Source organism: Vigna angularis, chromosome 8 (assembly GCF_016808095.1).
Source record: "Vigna angularis cultivar LongXiaoDou No.4 chromosome 8, ASM1680809v1, whole genome shotgun sequence".
Lineage (NCBI taxonomy): Eukaryota > Viridiplantae > Streptophyta > Magnoliopsida > Fabales > Fabaceae > Vigna > Vigna angularis.
The window spans coordinates 1631156-1647354 of NC_068977.1; the positions used below are offsets into that span (position 1 = coordinate 1631156).

Genomic DNA, 16199 nt, shown 5'->3' on the forward strand with positions numbered 1-16199 from the left:
CTAAAAAGAGGTTTTTTCAGTGAGTGGGGACTGACCTATAAAAGCATAAATCAAATTGACACCTTTACTTTTGTTTCAATACTTTTTAGTTTTTTTTTTCTTTTTTTTTTATAAATGTAAAAGTTTACTCTTTATATCTAGTGTAAAATAATGCAAAATATTATCATTAAAATATTTATATATATGATAAAAAAAATTCTTAAATAATATTTAGTTTTGTAAGATTTAATTAAATATAAAATTATTAAAATAATGTAAAAATTAGACAAAATATTTTCTAATTTAAATTTATTATTGTGATATTATTATTATTATTATAAGTATGTATTATGTATTATTATTGCTATTATGAAATATAGAAGTGAGATATAAAACTTATTTTTAAAAATTTAGTTAAATATAAAACTATTATTATTATTATTATTCTCATTTATTATGTTGAATACATTATTCCAAAAGAAAGCATTTCACACTACCTTTATGATTCCACACTACATTTATGGTTGGATAAAATGGAAATATTTATTTATATTATTCAACATTTACACTATAAGAAAATTTATAACCAGCAATCAATGGAAATATTAATTATTCATTATAGTGATGAAATTAAATATCACTTTATAAACTAAAGATTATTTGTATGGTTATTGATCAATTTAGAAGTCAATTCACATTTTAATTATAATTTTTTATATTTTTTGTTATCTATAATAATTAGTAACTATATTTTTTTTCTAAAATGAATCATTTTTCTTATAGTATTAAACTATCTTATACACAAACATAATTTGTAGAGAATAATAAACTACATGCATGATAGTTTTATCAGTAAAGTAACAGTTACTTGAGCAGCATGTTTCCTCAAAACCAATTTACTCCTTTTTATTTTTACACAAGAATTGTTCATTTCGATCTTTTCTTTTCTTTTATTCATAATCATTTCCATTTCCATTTTCTCAGAAGCTACAGATGATACACATAAGATTCATTATATCATATGGAAGTCATTGTACATCAAATTAAGTTTCTCTTTTTGTTATCTTAACCTTTAAACCATTCTTCATCAGAAGAACAACCGAAAGATTTGGCGTCACAACAGAACCTTCCACCACTCCGACATGATAATTGCGCAAAATAGCAGCTGCAACAATCTTCATTTGAAGAAAAGACAACTCTTTACCTAAGCAAGTCCTAGGTCCTGCATTAAAAGCAACGAACTTGTAAGATGGTACATAAACAATGCCTCCTTTCTGTGAGATCCATCTCTCTGGCTTCATTTCCATGCAATCTTCTCCCCATATTTCCTCAAATCTTCCCATTGCATACAGTGAAAATAATATCATTGTTCTTGGATTAACACCATGACCACTAGGAAGCACGTCAGCTTCAAGGGCTTGTTTGCGTTCGAAAGGTATAGGAGGAAAGAGTCTCAATGTTTCACATATAGCACCATGCAGATAAACCAGTTTTTTCACTTCCTCTATAGTTAAAATCGATGCTGTATTTTCATTTCTTCCAATCTTTTCATTCATCTCTTGAAGAATCTTGGCTTCCACCAAAGGGTTTGTAGCAACAAGCCAGAAGAACCAGGTGAGAGCTGAAGTTAAGGTATCTCTCCCAGCCACAAAAAGATTGAACACAGCATCCCTTAGAAAGCCAGCATCGTGTTCTTCCTTTCCCTCTCTCATCAAAGTTGTCAGCAAATCAGCACAGGCTTCTCCTGTTTGATTTTCGTTGTACTTGCTTAGTTTTTCCAACTTAGACGCTATGAGTGCATGGATGAACTCATCGAACGATTTGCATGCTTCTGTCATCGTCTTCTCTCGACCAATCTGAAGCCATCTCTGCAGCTTCCAAAGACGCTTTGGCATTACATGTCTGTAGAAAATGGACTCCTCTATTTCATTAAAAGCCTTCTCGATTGCAACTTCTGGAAAATCAAGGGAAAGGCAATGAGGGTCGTATCCCAGAACTGTGGAACATATGTTGTCGAAGGTTAAGCGATTGAAGACATCTTGAAGATCCACCATGCTCCCTTGTTGTTGCACATGATCCAACACGACAAGTAGACTATTCTGCACCTTCTTCCGAATGGTTTTCTCCAGAAACACCTCGAAGCTTCTGTTTTTAAAGAGGAATTGGAAGAGATCCCTGTTGTATTTCCATGCTTCTGCATCAGCAGTGAATATCCCATCTCCGAAAGCCTGAAAGATCTCACGAAACTCGGGTCCCTTGACGTAGTTGTTGAAATTCTTGCTCAAAATATGGTGCACGTTGATGGGGTCACTGGTGACCAAATAGTTCATGTTTGTAAGCCATGGTCCAGTGAACTCACCAGTTCCCCCATGTGATTTCAGCTTCTCAACTGAAAAATCATGGATGCGCCACAGATTGCAGAGTACCTCCGGTAGCATTCCGGTGATGGGGTAGTCGGTGAAGAGAGGGTATCTGCAACATAGTCTCCGATGGAAGAAATAGATGATGCAGAAGACTGCTGCAATTACTGCTGCATAGCAAAACATCGCTATTAGACATCAATCAACGAAACAAAAGCTATTTGGTTGTGTTGTGATGTTTGTAGCTTTGTTTCTACATCTTATATAGAATCAATTAGATATTTGTTTTAGTTGAATTATGTAGTCATTATTAAATGATGAAGGTTGTTAGAAGTTAGTGAAAAGGACGAAGGATTTGATTTGCTACAACGGATATTTTAAGGAAAAAAATATTTTCACACATAATTTTTTTTTCTTACAACATTTTAATTTAACATATACGTTATTTTTTTACTAATTTATTATTTTTTTGTTATTGTGATGATTTATTTTAAATTTAATGAAAAAAGTTATAAATATATTATGTCAAAATATGGTTAAATATTTTGATGTAACATTGCCCTACTTTTACGTGTAGACCCAATGTTTGTTGACAAATACGACTGAACAAGATAATGTTATAAAGAAAATGGGCGATGATGCATTGGAAAATGACGTTTTGAAACGTGCTTTTTTTAAGGGTAATGAATAGCTCATTAATTTAAATACTAATATAAATAATATCGTTTATTTTTCTTTATTTCTTTTGATTGCATATGATATACTATATCTTTTGCTTAGATATTGTATATTCTCATAAATCTACATCAACTTTGTTTCTTTTTATGATTTATTTAAAATAGTGTGAATTAAATCAATATTAATATGATATGTTTTTAATATTTATTTAAATTAATATCAATTAAATTTAAGTTCATAAATATGTAAACTTTCATAATAAAGAAATATGAATAATAAATTACTTTTAATCTTAAAATTTAAGTTTAAGATAAATCTTTTCATGTTCATATTTTTTATTCAAATGTATTTTCTTCATGAACACACATCTCTTTTATTTATAGTCATCTTTTTTGTCTACACTTTTTTCATCTCTTTTATCCACTATAAATTTTTTAGTTTTATATTGTATTTTGTTGAAGTACTTTTTATTTAAAGTAAGTATTATTAGTTTTTATTTCTCTATTTATGCGTTAATTTTTACCAACTCTAATATATATTTTTCTTGTAGTGTTATCTCATTCAAAATTATTAGTGTAATTTAAAATTGTTGATTTTGCACCTTTTTCTTTTTTATCTTTTCATGTCTTACTGTATGAAAATTTATTTTAACATCAATTGGTTAAGTAGGTATACACGAAACCTTAACATATCATATCAATTCACATTTAAGTTTTTACAAATATCAATGAAATAAATGGCAAGTTATTGGAAAAGTTCTAAGTAAATTGAACCGTATATATGGGAGAAAAATGACTCACATTTAATGCTTTAATATATTAAGTTGGATGCAATATTAACTTCATTTGTAAATAGATTTAATATTCTTATTCTATGTTTCCATTTCATTGTATTCCAGATCAGCTCGTAAAATAGAGAGACAATGGTCTAGGGCCTATGATTAGAAAAATATCGTAAAAAATACAGAGAATATAGTAAATTTATATTTAATTCTATAAATAAGGATTTCAGATCTTGTCCAAATTAAAATATGACACATAATTAAGAGAATATTACATTCATAAATGCATGTTAAATGAATTGTAACTAATTAACTAAGACATAATTAACATGTAATGAATATTTATAGATTTGAAATGATCGTATATTTAACCGGACAAGTTTATCGATAATCCCAAATATTAACCGGAAGCACTAGAATCACACTCAATGCTACAAATATAAAGAAAGGAATCACTTGTAAAATACAAAAACAATATAAACATAAAATAAGTTAAAAGTTAAGAAGAATTTATTTTACTTTCCCTAATGTAATCACTAAAAACACTACATTAAATAACAAAAAATTTCAGTCGGTAATTATCATGTTATACATATTTAGCGAATTTTCGATCACAAACACAATATTTCTTTTGGTTGCAAATTCCATCACTAAAACTTTACTTTCCTTTGATGTAAACTGTTAAAACTTTCATATTAAGTAGAAATAAAATCAAATTATAATATAAGTAAAGTACAACAAATCAGTAAACCGGTTTTGTGAATTGAGTTAGGCTTAAAACTGACTTTCTAACATAAACAACCATCAATTAATTAGTGACTAAAATTTAGCTATTAAAATTTTCAATCGCTATTTTAGTCTGATCATAGATTTGCGACAAATATCATTCAATATTTAATGATTATTTCAATCACAAATAATGATAGTCACTAATTTAAATTGTTAAAAGACTTATTTCTTATAGTAATAATTAAATATGACAAACTCCAATAAGGTAAAAGTTGCTGTTTTTTAGTCAAAAATCGTAAAAAGAACAATATAAACAAAGTTTAAAATTGTACTTCAAGTCATAAACAACATTATACCACAAGAAAATATTTTACTTGAAAGTTTAAATTTGAAATTTGAAATCGAAAACTTGAAAGTATAAACTTTAATGACCTTCGCCGTAGATATGAATTACATTCTATTGATTTTTTCTTAACATCTTTGTTGGATGACATTTTGTTAAACATATACAAAAAGTCCTTCACTAATGAATCATGGAAAAGAATCACAGATCATTCGTGATCCAAATTTTCTTTGCTGAAATGAATTTTTAAATAATATTTAACTTATATTTTTATCATTTAAGACAATAGAAACTTAAAAACACAACAAATAATTGTTAAAAGTTCCTTTTTATTACGAGTTGATGATGGAAAAAATAAAATAAAGAGACCTACTTCGTCGTTACTCGCAGAGGACTCCTAGATTTTTTTTCCTCAGTTGAAGACACAAAACAAAAGAATAAAAAAACATAACAATTAGTTTTAAAAGAGCAAGCACACAAAAAAGAACCGCAACAGAAGTTAGATTAATCGTTCTTTAAGAAGTGAAGTCATTTCATTCAAAAAAAGCCTCAATGTGATTTCTCCAGAAACACCTCGAAGCTTCTGTGTTTAAAATACAAAAAAATATTTTTTTATAATTATTTTATCTTTTTTTCTTGTACGTTAAATGAATATAAAAATATGTTATATAAAACCAATTGTTGGAGAGTTTTGAGTTAGGAACAGCACATATCAATTAGGAAAAATTATCTTGTTATTTATTTAATAATGTTTATTTTGTACCAATTATTTTGGATTTGAAATTTCATTTGAGTTTGGTAGAGTAGTGCTTTCCTATGCTAATGTTTACACTCATTTTCGATTTCAAATATTTCGGAGATATATCCTATCACTCCTTTTCTTTTTATCTTCATATGATAAATTAAGATAATTTTTTTTATTTGCAAATACCTTCTTGACACTTTTCTTTCTAAGCTCTTGTAAATTTCTTATTATTTGTATCTCTTTTATTTAGGTGTTGATGGCATTTTTTAGATCCATGAGATATTATTCTGAAAATTTATTGTAACCTCAATTGGTTAAGTAGCGAGTACACGAAACGTTAACATATCACATCACATATACGTTTTTACAAATATCAATGAAATAAATACCAAGTTATTAGAAAAGAAATACGAAATACGTAAGTTCAATCGTGTGTGTGTGTGTATATATATATATATATATGTGGAAAATAATCGTATTCCATTTCATCGTATTCCAGGACCAGCTCTTAAGATAGATAGAAAATGACGTTGTACCTATGATTAGAAAAAAAATCGTAAAAACTATAAATATAGTAAATTTAAATTTATTTTTATAAATACCCATTTATGATCTTATCCAAATTAAAAAATGACTACAATTAAGAAAATATTACATTAATAAAATGCATGTTAAATGAATCCCAACTAACACCTAACTAACATGCCATAGAATTGAAATTATTGTATATTAAATAACCATACAAGAAACAAATGAAACTTAAATCATAATAAAGAATGACATTGCATGATGCAGTGTCCTATTTTTGGTGTATAGTAGAAAGAAATACACGGCATAGATAAAAATAATGTGACAAAAATGAAAAAGAGAAACAGAAATAGAAAAATGAAGGAACTATAATAAAATATTATGTATAGATATTGTTTGTATAGATGCTTTTTTTAGGGAATGACCAATTTTAGATAAGAGTTTCCAACAGTATTACCGGAGAAGAAAAGGCATTTTATTTTTTTTGTAATACTGAAACTTTGTTGTCAAATTATTATTTTCCTTCAAATTTTTACAAGCAAACTGAGAGACATAATAATAATAATAAAGTTAACAAATACTTAATTTTTAAGATTACGAGTTGAATGAAATATACTTTTTATTTTACTCTACCTCATCCTTAGAGATATATCTTAAAAATCTCAATAATAATTTCCTTAAAATGGTAAGGTATACACACACAAATTATAGTGAAGTCATTGAAAAAGTAAATGATTATTTCCTTTTTCTTATTATGAGAGACGAAATGCTCTAATAATGATACAGACAGAACACATTACACAACCGACAAGACATACTTTTTTTACCAAGTTTGATGTCCAAATTTTCAAGTCAAACTAAAACTTTCTTTTCGTCATATTCACCTTCAAACCATCCTTCATAAGAAGAACAATGGAGAGGCTAGGAGTTGCAACATAACCCTCCACAACTTGAACATGGTAACTGCGCAAAATAGCTGCTGCCACAATCTTCAATTGGATAAAGGACAAGTCTTTCCCCAAGCAATTTCGAGGTCCTGCATTGAAAGCAATGAATTTGTAAGATGGTACATGAACAATACCTCCTTTCTCTGAGATCCATCTCTCTGGCTTCAACTCCATGCAATCTTCTCCCCATATTTCTTCAACTCTTCCCATTGCATACAAAAATAGTAATATCTTTGTTCTGGGATTAACACCATGGCCACTAGGAAGCACGTCAGCTTCAACTGCTTCCTTACGTTCGAAAGGTATAGGAGGAAACAGCCTCAACGTTTCACACATAGCACCATGCAGATAAACCAGCTTTTTCACCTCCTCAGCCCTTAAAACTGTCTTTTCATTGATTCCAAACTTTTCATTCATCTCTTCAACAATCTTGGCTTCCACCAAAGGGTTCGTAGCAACAAGCCAGAAGAACCACGTAAGAGCTGAAGTTATGGTATCTCTCCCAGCCACAAAAAGATTGAACACAGCATCTCTTAGAAATATATCCTCATGTGCTTCTCCTTTTCCCTTTCCTTCTCTCATCAAAGTTGTTAACAAGTCAACATGAAAAGTTTCTCCCGTTTCATTTTCCTCGTTCCTGCTTAGATCTTCTCTCTTGGACGCTATGCATGAATATATGAACTCATCAAGTGTTCTACATGCTTCTGTCATCTTCTTCTCTTGACCAATCTGAAGCCATTGCTGCATCTTCCAAACAAACGTTGGCACTATGTGTCTGTAGAATATGGACTCTTCTGCTTGGTTAAAAGCCTTCTCGATTGCAACTTCTGGAAAATCAATGGAAAGGCATTCAGGGTCACGACCGAGAACTGTACAACATATGTTATCGAAAGTGAAGCGATTGAAGACATCTTGAAGATCCACCACCCTCCCTTGTTGCTGCACGTGATTCAATAAAGGAAGTAGGCTATTCTGCACCTTCTTCTGAATAGTTTTCTCCAGAAACACTTCGAAGCTTTTATGCTTGAGCAAGGAATGGAAGAGATCTCTGCTGTATCTCCAAGCTTCTGCATCAGCAGTGAAAATTCCATCTCCGAAAGCCTGAAAAATCTCACGAAACTCGGGTCCCTTGACGTAGTTACGGAAATTTTTGCTCAGCATATGGTGCACGTTGAGGGGATCACAGGTGAGCATGTAGTTCATACCGGTAAACCATGGTCCAACGAACTCACCAGTTCCACCATGTTGTTTCAAAACCTGAGTTGAATAATCATGGGCATGCCACAAATTGCAAAGAACGTGTGGTAGCATGCCGACAAAAGGGTATTCAGTGAAGATGGGGTTCGTGCAACATCGTCTGAGATAGAACAAGCGTAACATGCAGAGGAGTGCTGCAATTGTTGCTGCTCCTGCATAGCCAACCAATAAGAAAGCCATGTTGTAAATATAAACAAGACATTTTGATTATGTCTTGTTATATAGAAGATTCAATCCTGATTAGATTATAGTTTATGTTACCATTATTATTTTTTATATTATCATGTTTGTCCCACATTTAAATGATGTGAAATATTTAATATATACAGATACGAATTCTGTGAGTTGTACTTCAAGTTCATTAATGTTGGCAGAATATGATTTGGTGGTTCTTGACTCAACACGTAGACACTTTTGGTGTGGTGTATAGGAACACTCTAGATTTGAAATTCTGAAATTCGTAAACTTGGTGTTATATGTTTTTGATTGTTTTTTAATAAGATAAAGAAAGAAACAATAATTTTGAGATGAGACAGCAATCTTCCTTATCTCTTCGTACATAATTTCGTCTTATATGTTTATTACCATTGTTTTGGCCCATCCACCAAAGCTGCAAGATGTTGGAAAAAGTATGATGTTGACGCCCTAAGCCACTGTTTCCACAGATTGTTATATTACTACACGTCTTATATATATAATGAATATAGTTATAATCACATTGTGAGTCAGAGATCAAATTGTTATCCTCCCATATAGCAGAGATTTTCACTGATTTACTATAGATGGCAACCAAAATTATGAATATAACCTTGCATAGGGGTGAGGAACCGATTATGTTTGGAGGGAACCGATTTCCTGGATCTTACAATTGTTATGGAACCCATTCCTAATCTTAGTTAGGGAACCGATTCTCTTGCTTCTTTGTGTATGTGTACCCGATTCTCATGTCTTTTGTTTCCAATTTCATTTCCAAGTTTGTTTAAAATAATATTTTTTAAAATACTAATAAATTTAATAATGACAAAATTAATTTTTTTTAATCAAATATTTAAAAGTAAATTATTTTCAACCAATCATATATATATATATATATATATATATATATATATTATTTTAAATTAATTACACTTACTAAAATGTATATTTTAAAAAATACATCATATTTTTTATTAACTTAAAATTAATGTTAACTAAATTTATTTTATTTTCACTTTATTATAACTTAGGTGCGAAAGAGTAATCTTATATTTAAATCTATTAATACACTTAAAAAGTGTCGTGTCCATCTAATCATTCACAAACCCTCACAAATTTTTTTCTTTTAAATCTCTCCATGTATCCCTTAATATAAACAATATTATAATATTTTTTACATCCCTTCAAATTCATCTACTCATTCTTTTTCGAATCATTAAACATACCTCCTAGACATGTATACATTCACACAGTGAGAGGATGAATTTGAGGTAAAGTTTTGTGTTATTTATTTAATAGATTTGAGGTGAAACTAAATGAATTTGAAAATAAAGTCTGTTAAAGTTTGTAAATAATTTGACTAATGTGATAAAATAAATTGAATTTTAAAATAAATATACTAAAAGCCCAAAAGTAAAGAGTGTAAGAGGAAAAATTGACTGCAAAAAGAAATTCAGATATCTTGTCGTTGGGCCCTTCTTTTCTCTTTCTGCACCCACTGCTTAAAGAAATATAATTGTATGTGAATTACACACAATTAATGATCTCTATCTTCCATTTTTGATTTGGAATCATTGCTTTAATATAAAGCTATATTGATTTTTTTTATTATCCTTTTTTGTATAAAACAAGAGGCATCACCGTCTTAAACTCACTTTTCCAGGAATTATTGTTTGAGAATAATGATAATGAGCAAGCCTACTTTAATTTGTGGCCCCATGTTTGAACAGTTTTCATTCCCTGAAATGCATCACTAAATAGGAATCTTTTTGTTGTCCTTATGCATTCATACATATTCCTTTGTTCATATACTTTCCTTTGTGTTTGTTGGCTATAAATCACGTAAATAACATAAATTATTCATCACTAGCTAATGATGATATCTATGGAAGATTTTCATGTCTATATATTCAAAAGGGGCCAACATTTCGTAGGAACATCAAATGGTGAATTGTTGGTGAATCTTGGAGTTACGTGCATGAACTGAATTTTATGATTGCCTATGTTGTTTCTCAATTTAGTTAATGAATTTGATGAAGTTGTAGCTCGTGATTAGTGTTGATAATTTGTGATCATTATTATTTAAATAAATGATGGAGTGCACAATTTTTTTTTTATAAATGATAGGTTTAATAGCTTTTCTTTTACTATTTTGATTATTTTTAATTTGATCTCATTTTTTTAAGAAAAAAAATGATTTTATTAAGTTTACATTGGGAGACATATGTCATTTGTTAAGTATGTTTCATTTTAATTCCATCAATAAAATAATTTAATTGATGATGAGTAATTTATTATTTATATTATATGTCATTGATTAATATTATCACTCAATGAAATTTAAGATTGGAATATCTTTCGTATCAATAAAATTTCATTAGTTTAAAGCTAAGAAAAATATATGTATTTAGTGTAAGGAAAGAATAAACAAAAAATCTTATACCAAATAAACCTGTATGAACGAAATGACTTGACAACATTTTATACAAACTTGACAATATGAGAGATGATAAGTTAAAATGTAGCACCAACGTTAGACAAATCTATAGAAGAAAACAATGTCTATGATCCTATGGTCACATTGGTGAAGGTTATTTGTCAAAAAATACAAATCCCACAGGTGCCATTATTTTTGGCAATGTCATAATGTACTATTATATACTTACATATGTATGATTTTTTGGATATATTACATCAAACAATCAAGAGTTAAAATGTATTGTATAGATATGGATTATGTAAGTTAAATATTTAAAACATTCATATTTATTACTTATTGTGTGTTATACATGACACATGGATATTTTTATCATTAACTTAATTCGATCGCGGTAACAAAAAAAAAGCAAAAACAAAAATGTATATCATTAATAATGAAGGGACGAAAATAAATTTATTTTGTTATATATATTGAATAAATTAAAGTAAATTATTTAAGAATTATTTATATTTTTAGTTTTTAAACTATAAAGTGATTTTGCAATTTGTCTAAACTTTGTTTTTCTTTTATTCTTATATTTTTGAAATGAAAGGATGAAAGAGTGCTTTTCTCCCTCCCTTTCCACCCTCCCTACCCTTCTCCTCTCCATCCTTTCTACAAAATATACGTGTAAAACTAATCTTTTTCTTCTAAACAAAATTATGATTTATTAAAAAAAATTCTTAACTCATTAAATATCATTTTCAGTACCAATAAAAATTAAGAATCACTCATAATAATTTAATTAAATTTTATTCTCAAACATAAATTTACAATTAATTTAATGAAAATATATTAATACGAAAAAATTAAAACCTTACTTAAAAGACCTAAAACAAAGACATTACTTTTTTTAACCTTAAGTCAGTCATACTTAATTATTGTTGTAATTCTAAATAATAAGGATACTTTTAATCCTCTTTAGTATTTTCGTTGATGAAGGTTTCGAAACCATTTTTATTTTTTTAACTATTGTTAAAATCTTATGTCTAATATAAATTATCTTACCTTAAATTTTTCAGATGACCATGTAATGTAAATTTTCTCTCATTCAATACTATAGCTTAAACATTAATGCTATAATATAATCTATAATAGGTCAATTTCTACTAGTACGAAAAAGGGCTTTGACGTCTCGCGTTTTACATTTTAATACAAAAAAAAATCAACGTAAAAACATGATCGATGACACTTTTATAAATAAATGTTGAATTTTGATGTTAGAATTTTATATTTTTTGACATCATATGGTTAATTGACGTTGAAATTCTCAATTTTTGACATCATATTAGGAAAAATTGATGAGAAATGTTTGGCATAAAGGTGAAAGTGTACTCATGTATGTGTCGAATATCCTAATTTCAAACGTCAAAGAGCTATAAGACGTCAAAATATCATTTTACAGGCGTTATATATTAGTGAATTCATTAAAACTTTGGGTGGTGAAAATTTATTCATTTTATCTTTGCGTGAAACCTTCTTCTCTACTCAAACTCAAACCCTTATTGGACAAAGCTTTCGGCACAAACACATAATTTTTCTTTCATTTTACACAAATGCACGTTCAATAACAAATTTAGGTATATTTTCTTTGATTTTGACTAATTGGTTTCGTCTACAGGTACTCTTTGGAGCATAGACGCGTTCTCTTTTCTCTCTCACTAGTGGCAACACTTTATTCCTAGGGTGAACCCACCTTCAAGAAGGTTATGGTTTCGTTTTGGATTTTTGATTAACTTTTGTTTTCGTTTTTGTTTTTTATGGACTATCAATTGGTTGAACTTGTTGAACTTGTTTGTTGTTCTTACACCATATACATCCAAACTTAGGTTAAAACTAAGAGTATATTCAAACAAACTACAAATGACTTGAAAATTTGTTCAAAGCATCAAAAAATCATGAGAAGCTCCCACAAAAAAATTTAGATCAAAATTCAAAATCTTATGTGAAATATTTTTGCAAAGTTTAAAAAACAAAAAATAAATTGACAAAAAATAGAAAACGAACTTTTTTTGAAAATCTAGAAGAAACAATCGGCATTCTATTCTTCTCTTCCACCCACAATCGGGCCGCTATCGGACCACCCAATTTCTATTATCACGCACGAGATGTCTATACCTCGGCGTGAAGGAGTGTGTTGGAAGTCCCACATCAACTAGAGATAAGGCCAAATGATAATATATAATTGAGGTGCAAACCTCACCTTACAAGCCGGTTTTGTGGGGATGAGTTAGGCATAAACTCACTTTCTAATAAGAAAAAAGAAAAATAACTTGAAACCAAGTTTATCCTTCAATTTTTTTGGCTTTCTTTCCAAATATAAAAGACCAAAAAATTTGAAAAAATAAATTGTGAATCGAAATAAGTGTTATAAAAAAACATTTTTATAAAGAAAAATAGGTTGAAACTACGTTTAAAAGAAAAGTGAGAAGAAGAATTTAGTGTGGCAAGTTGTGGTGGTTTGTTAAAGGCAGCACGAGTAGTGTTCTACTTTTTAAGAAACTTTCTGTAGCATGAAATTGACCAACTTTCAATTAACATGCTTCGGTCACTTCATCACCGCCCCTTCTATCTAATACTATAATACAACAAAACCTTCAGCAAATTTCTCCATACACAAATCATAGATCACTAATAAGTGCTTCTTAGATGGTTCTTCGATTCTATTATAAGTTTATCGATTGATATTGTTAAGATGAATATTTTTTAAATAAGATATTATTTATTTTAAAATCTATCATGATTATAGTTTTAGTTTTAAAAAATGTATTGAAGAATAAAAAAAAGAATATTTAAAAATATGAATATTATATTTTATAAAATTAAATTAAATTAAAAATTCATTTCAAAATTAAAAGGTTAAATGATAGAATATGTAAATTTTATACATAACAATTAATAAATAATCATGCTTAGGGTTATTAAATTTGCAAATGGATGATTTGATTAAAAAAAAAAGTGGAAATGAATTGAATTGTGTGGGGTTTAGATGATAGATTTGGAGATTGATTAAAAAGTGTAGTGATCTTTGATTGGCATGTAAGGTTAGGGTTTGGTTTAGAATAGGATTAGGTTAGGGTTAGGTCTGTGCGGCAAATAGGGATGTGTTAAGATGGCTTAGGCCCACATCGGATTTGTTTCTTTCTGGATTTTCTTTTGTCCACTCAAATCCGCGTAGATAGAAAGCAACTTCTATACCTAGCATAGCTGTGATCACAAATCCAAATATTTCCCTTTATAAAAATATATCTATGTAACTATGATTAATATATTTTAATATTAAATTTATATTTTGAAGTTAGATGTAGCTTTTTGATGTATAAAGTAAAAATTCAAGATTTTAATGTTGAAATTAAAATAGATGGGTAATTTTTAATATCACACAGTAAGAAAAGATTTTGTAAGAAGAGAATCAAACAATTAAATTAAATTATTGTATTGGAAAATGTTCTAAAGAGAAAGCAATCACCATCACATGATAATAAAATTAAGAAAATAATGTACTTTCAAGTTTACAGAGTCAAAGGTAGTTAGTATCTTTGTATTTTCTTATGGATAAAATTGATCTTCAAATTTTTTAAACATTTGATGGAAACATAATACTTATAATTTTGTAAATTTTAATAAAAAAACAAAATTATATTTTCAATAAATAAAATCATTTTATTTTTTATCATTATACATTTAAGAAATAATCATGATTTCTAAAATAATTATAATTGTGACATAAATGTATAAAGATGTTGTATATAAAAAGTGAATTACCTTATTAATCATATAATACTTTTTCTGATATTTTTATAGTATTATCTTTTATTTATATATTTATCTCATCAATTATTCTTGTCACAATCTCTTTATTGTAATGCCAACTATTTTGTATTATTTTTTATACTTATATAATGGTGATTTTCCTTTTTAGTCAAATTTACTTTTCATTTTTTATCTTTTATCGTTTTATTTAAATTTAATTAATTTTTAAATTGAACTGATTTTAAAATTTAATTATTTTTAAAAATAAATAAATAAAAATAAGCTATTGAATAAATAAAAATAATCTATAAAATAAATAAAAACTATTTATAATTAAGTTGTAAAATTTATTTATATTTATTTTTATAATTATAATTTTATTATAGAAAAAAGTGAAAACACATGCTTGTAGTTATAAAAAGTGTTTTTATATATATAACTTGTCTTTAAATAAATGAAAAAGATTATTTTTTATATTATCATTCTATTTATTTAAAAAAATGATGATTTCATATAATTGTTAACAATGTAATGTGTTTAATTTTAATTTTTAGTGTCTTTCTTTTTCTTTTCAGTCTCTAAATTAAAAGTTGCATCTTCAAATGTTAGAAAACAAAAAAACTATCATTATGAGAATGCCCTTATGTGTGATGGTTGATGTGACTTATAATACACACGTTATCAATTATTTGTTTAACAAAAAATAGTGAAAAGATATTTCAGTAAAAAAATAAAAGTTTTTAGGACACTATTTTAGTTACACTTAAACATGAACATCATTAACCACGTGAAGTAAAAAAAAATATTTAAGAAAGTTAGAGATATAATAATTTTTAATTTACAAAATCTAAAAATAACCAAATTTAAAATATGAAAAACATATTTAAACTTATACAATTTCTTACTTATTTCAAATAGAAAAGAAACATTCCATAATATGTTATTAAGATTAAACATACTTTTAATTCCTAAATTATTATTCTTTTTCAAACTTTGATCTCTTTTCTTAGAGTTAAGATTTAGTCATCGTTATAAATGTCGTTAGTTTTTTATTTATGATATGTGTGTAGTATTTTATTTTTGATGTGGCAAACAGTGTATTGTGATCCTAGATCGATAAGATAATTCGGTGACAAACACTATGTCATGTTTCCAAGGTGGTAAAGTTGGCAAGACATGTGTATTATGTCTTTAGATCGACAAGATATTCGAAAAGCATAATGAGAAGACTAAATAGTTGAATAAGGTGAATGGATAGCTCGTTTCGAAGTTCTGATAACCCCGGTTAGGTGCATAGATAGCTCGATGGAAAATTTAGATAACTCGATGGAAAGTTTAGATAACTCGATGGAAAGTTTAGATAACTCGATGGAAAGTTTAGATAACTCGATAAGGTGTATCGAGAACTTAGATAACTTGATGGAC

General features: G+C 27.9%; 2 protein-coding genes across 2 annotated transcripts; both read right to left on the bottom strand.

The window, feature by feature from the left end:
• Positions 1 to 1022: 1022 nt before the first annotated feature.
• On the bottom strand, positions 1023 to 6221 carry LOC108344611 (alkane hydroxylase MAH1). The gene is made up of 3 exons (XM_017583041.2): positions 6218 to 6221; positions 4202 to 4253; positions 1023 to 2487 (listed from the first exon to the last, which is right to left on the bottom strand). Exons 1-3 carry the CDS (start codon positions 6219 to 6221, stop codon positions 1023 to 1025), a joined length of 1521 nt encoding a protein of 506 aa, XP_017438530.2.
• Positions 6222 to 6796: 575 nt separating this feature from the next.
• Positions 6797 to 8528, bottom strand: LOC108345306 (alkane hydroxylase MAH1). Its single transcript, XM_017583897.2, has one exon. The coding sequence runs from the start codon at positions 8525 to 8527 to the stop codon at positions 7001 to 7003; it is 1527 nt and encodes a 508-aa protein (XP_017439386.2). The 5' UTR covers position 8528; the 3' UTR covers positions 6797 to 7000.
• Between the last annotated feature and the right edge of the window lie 7671 nt (positions 8529 to 16199).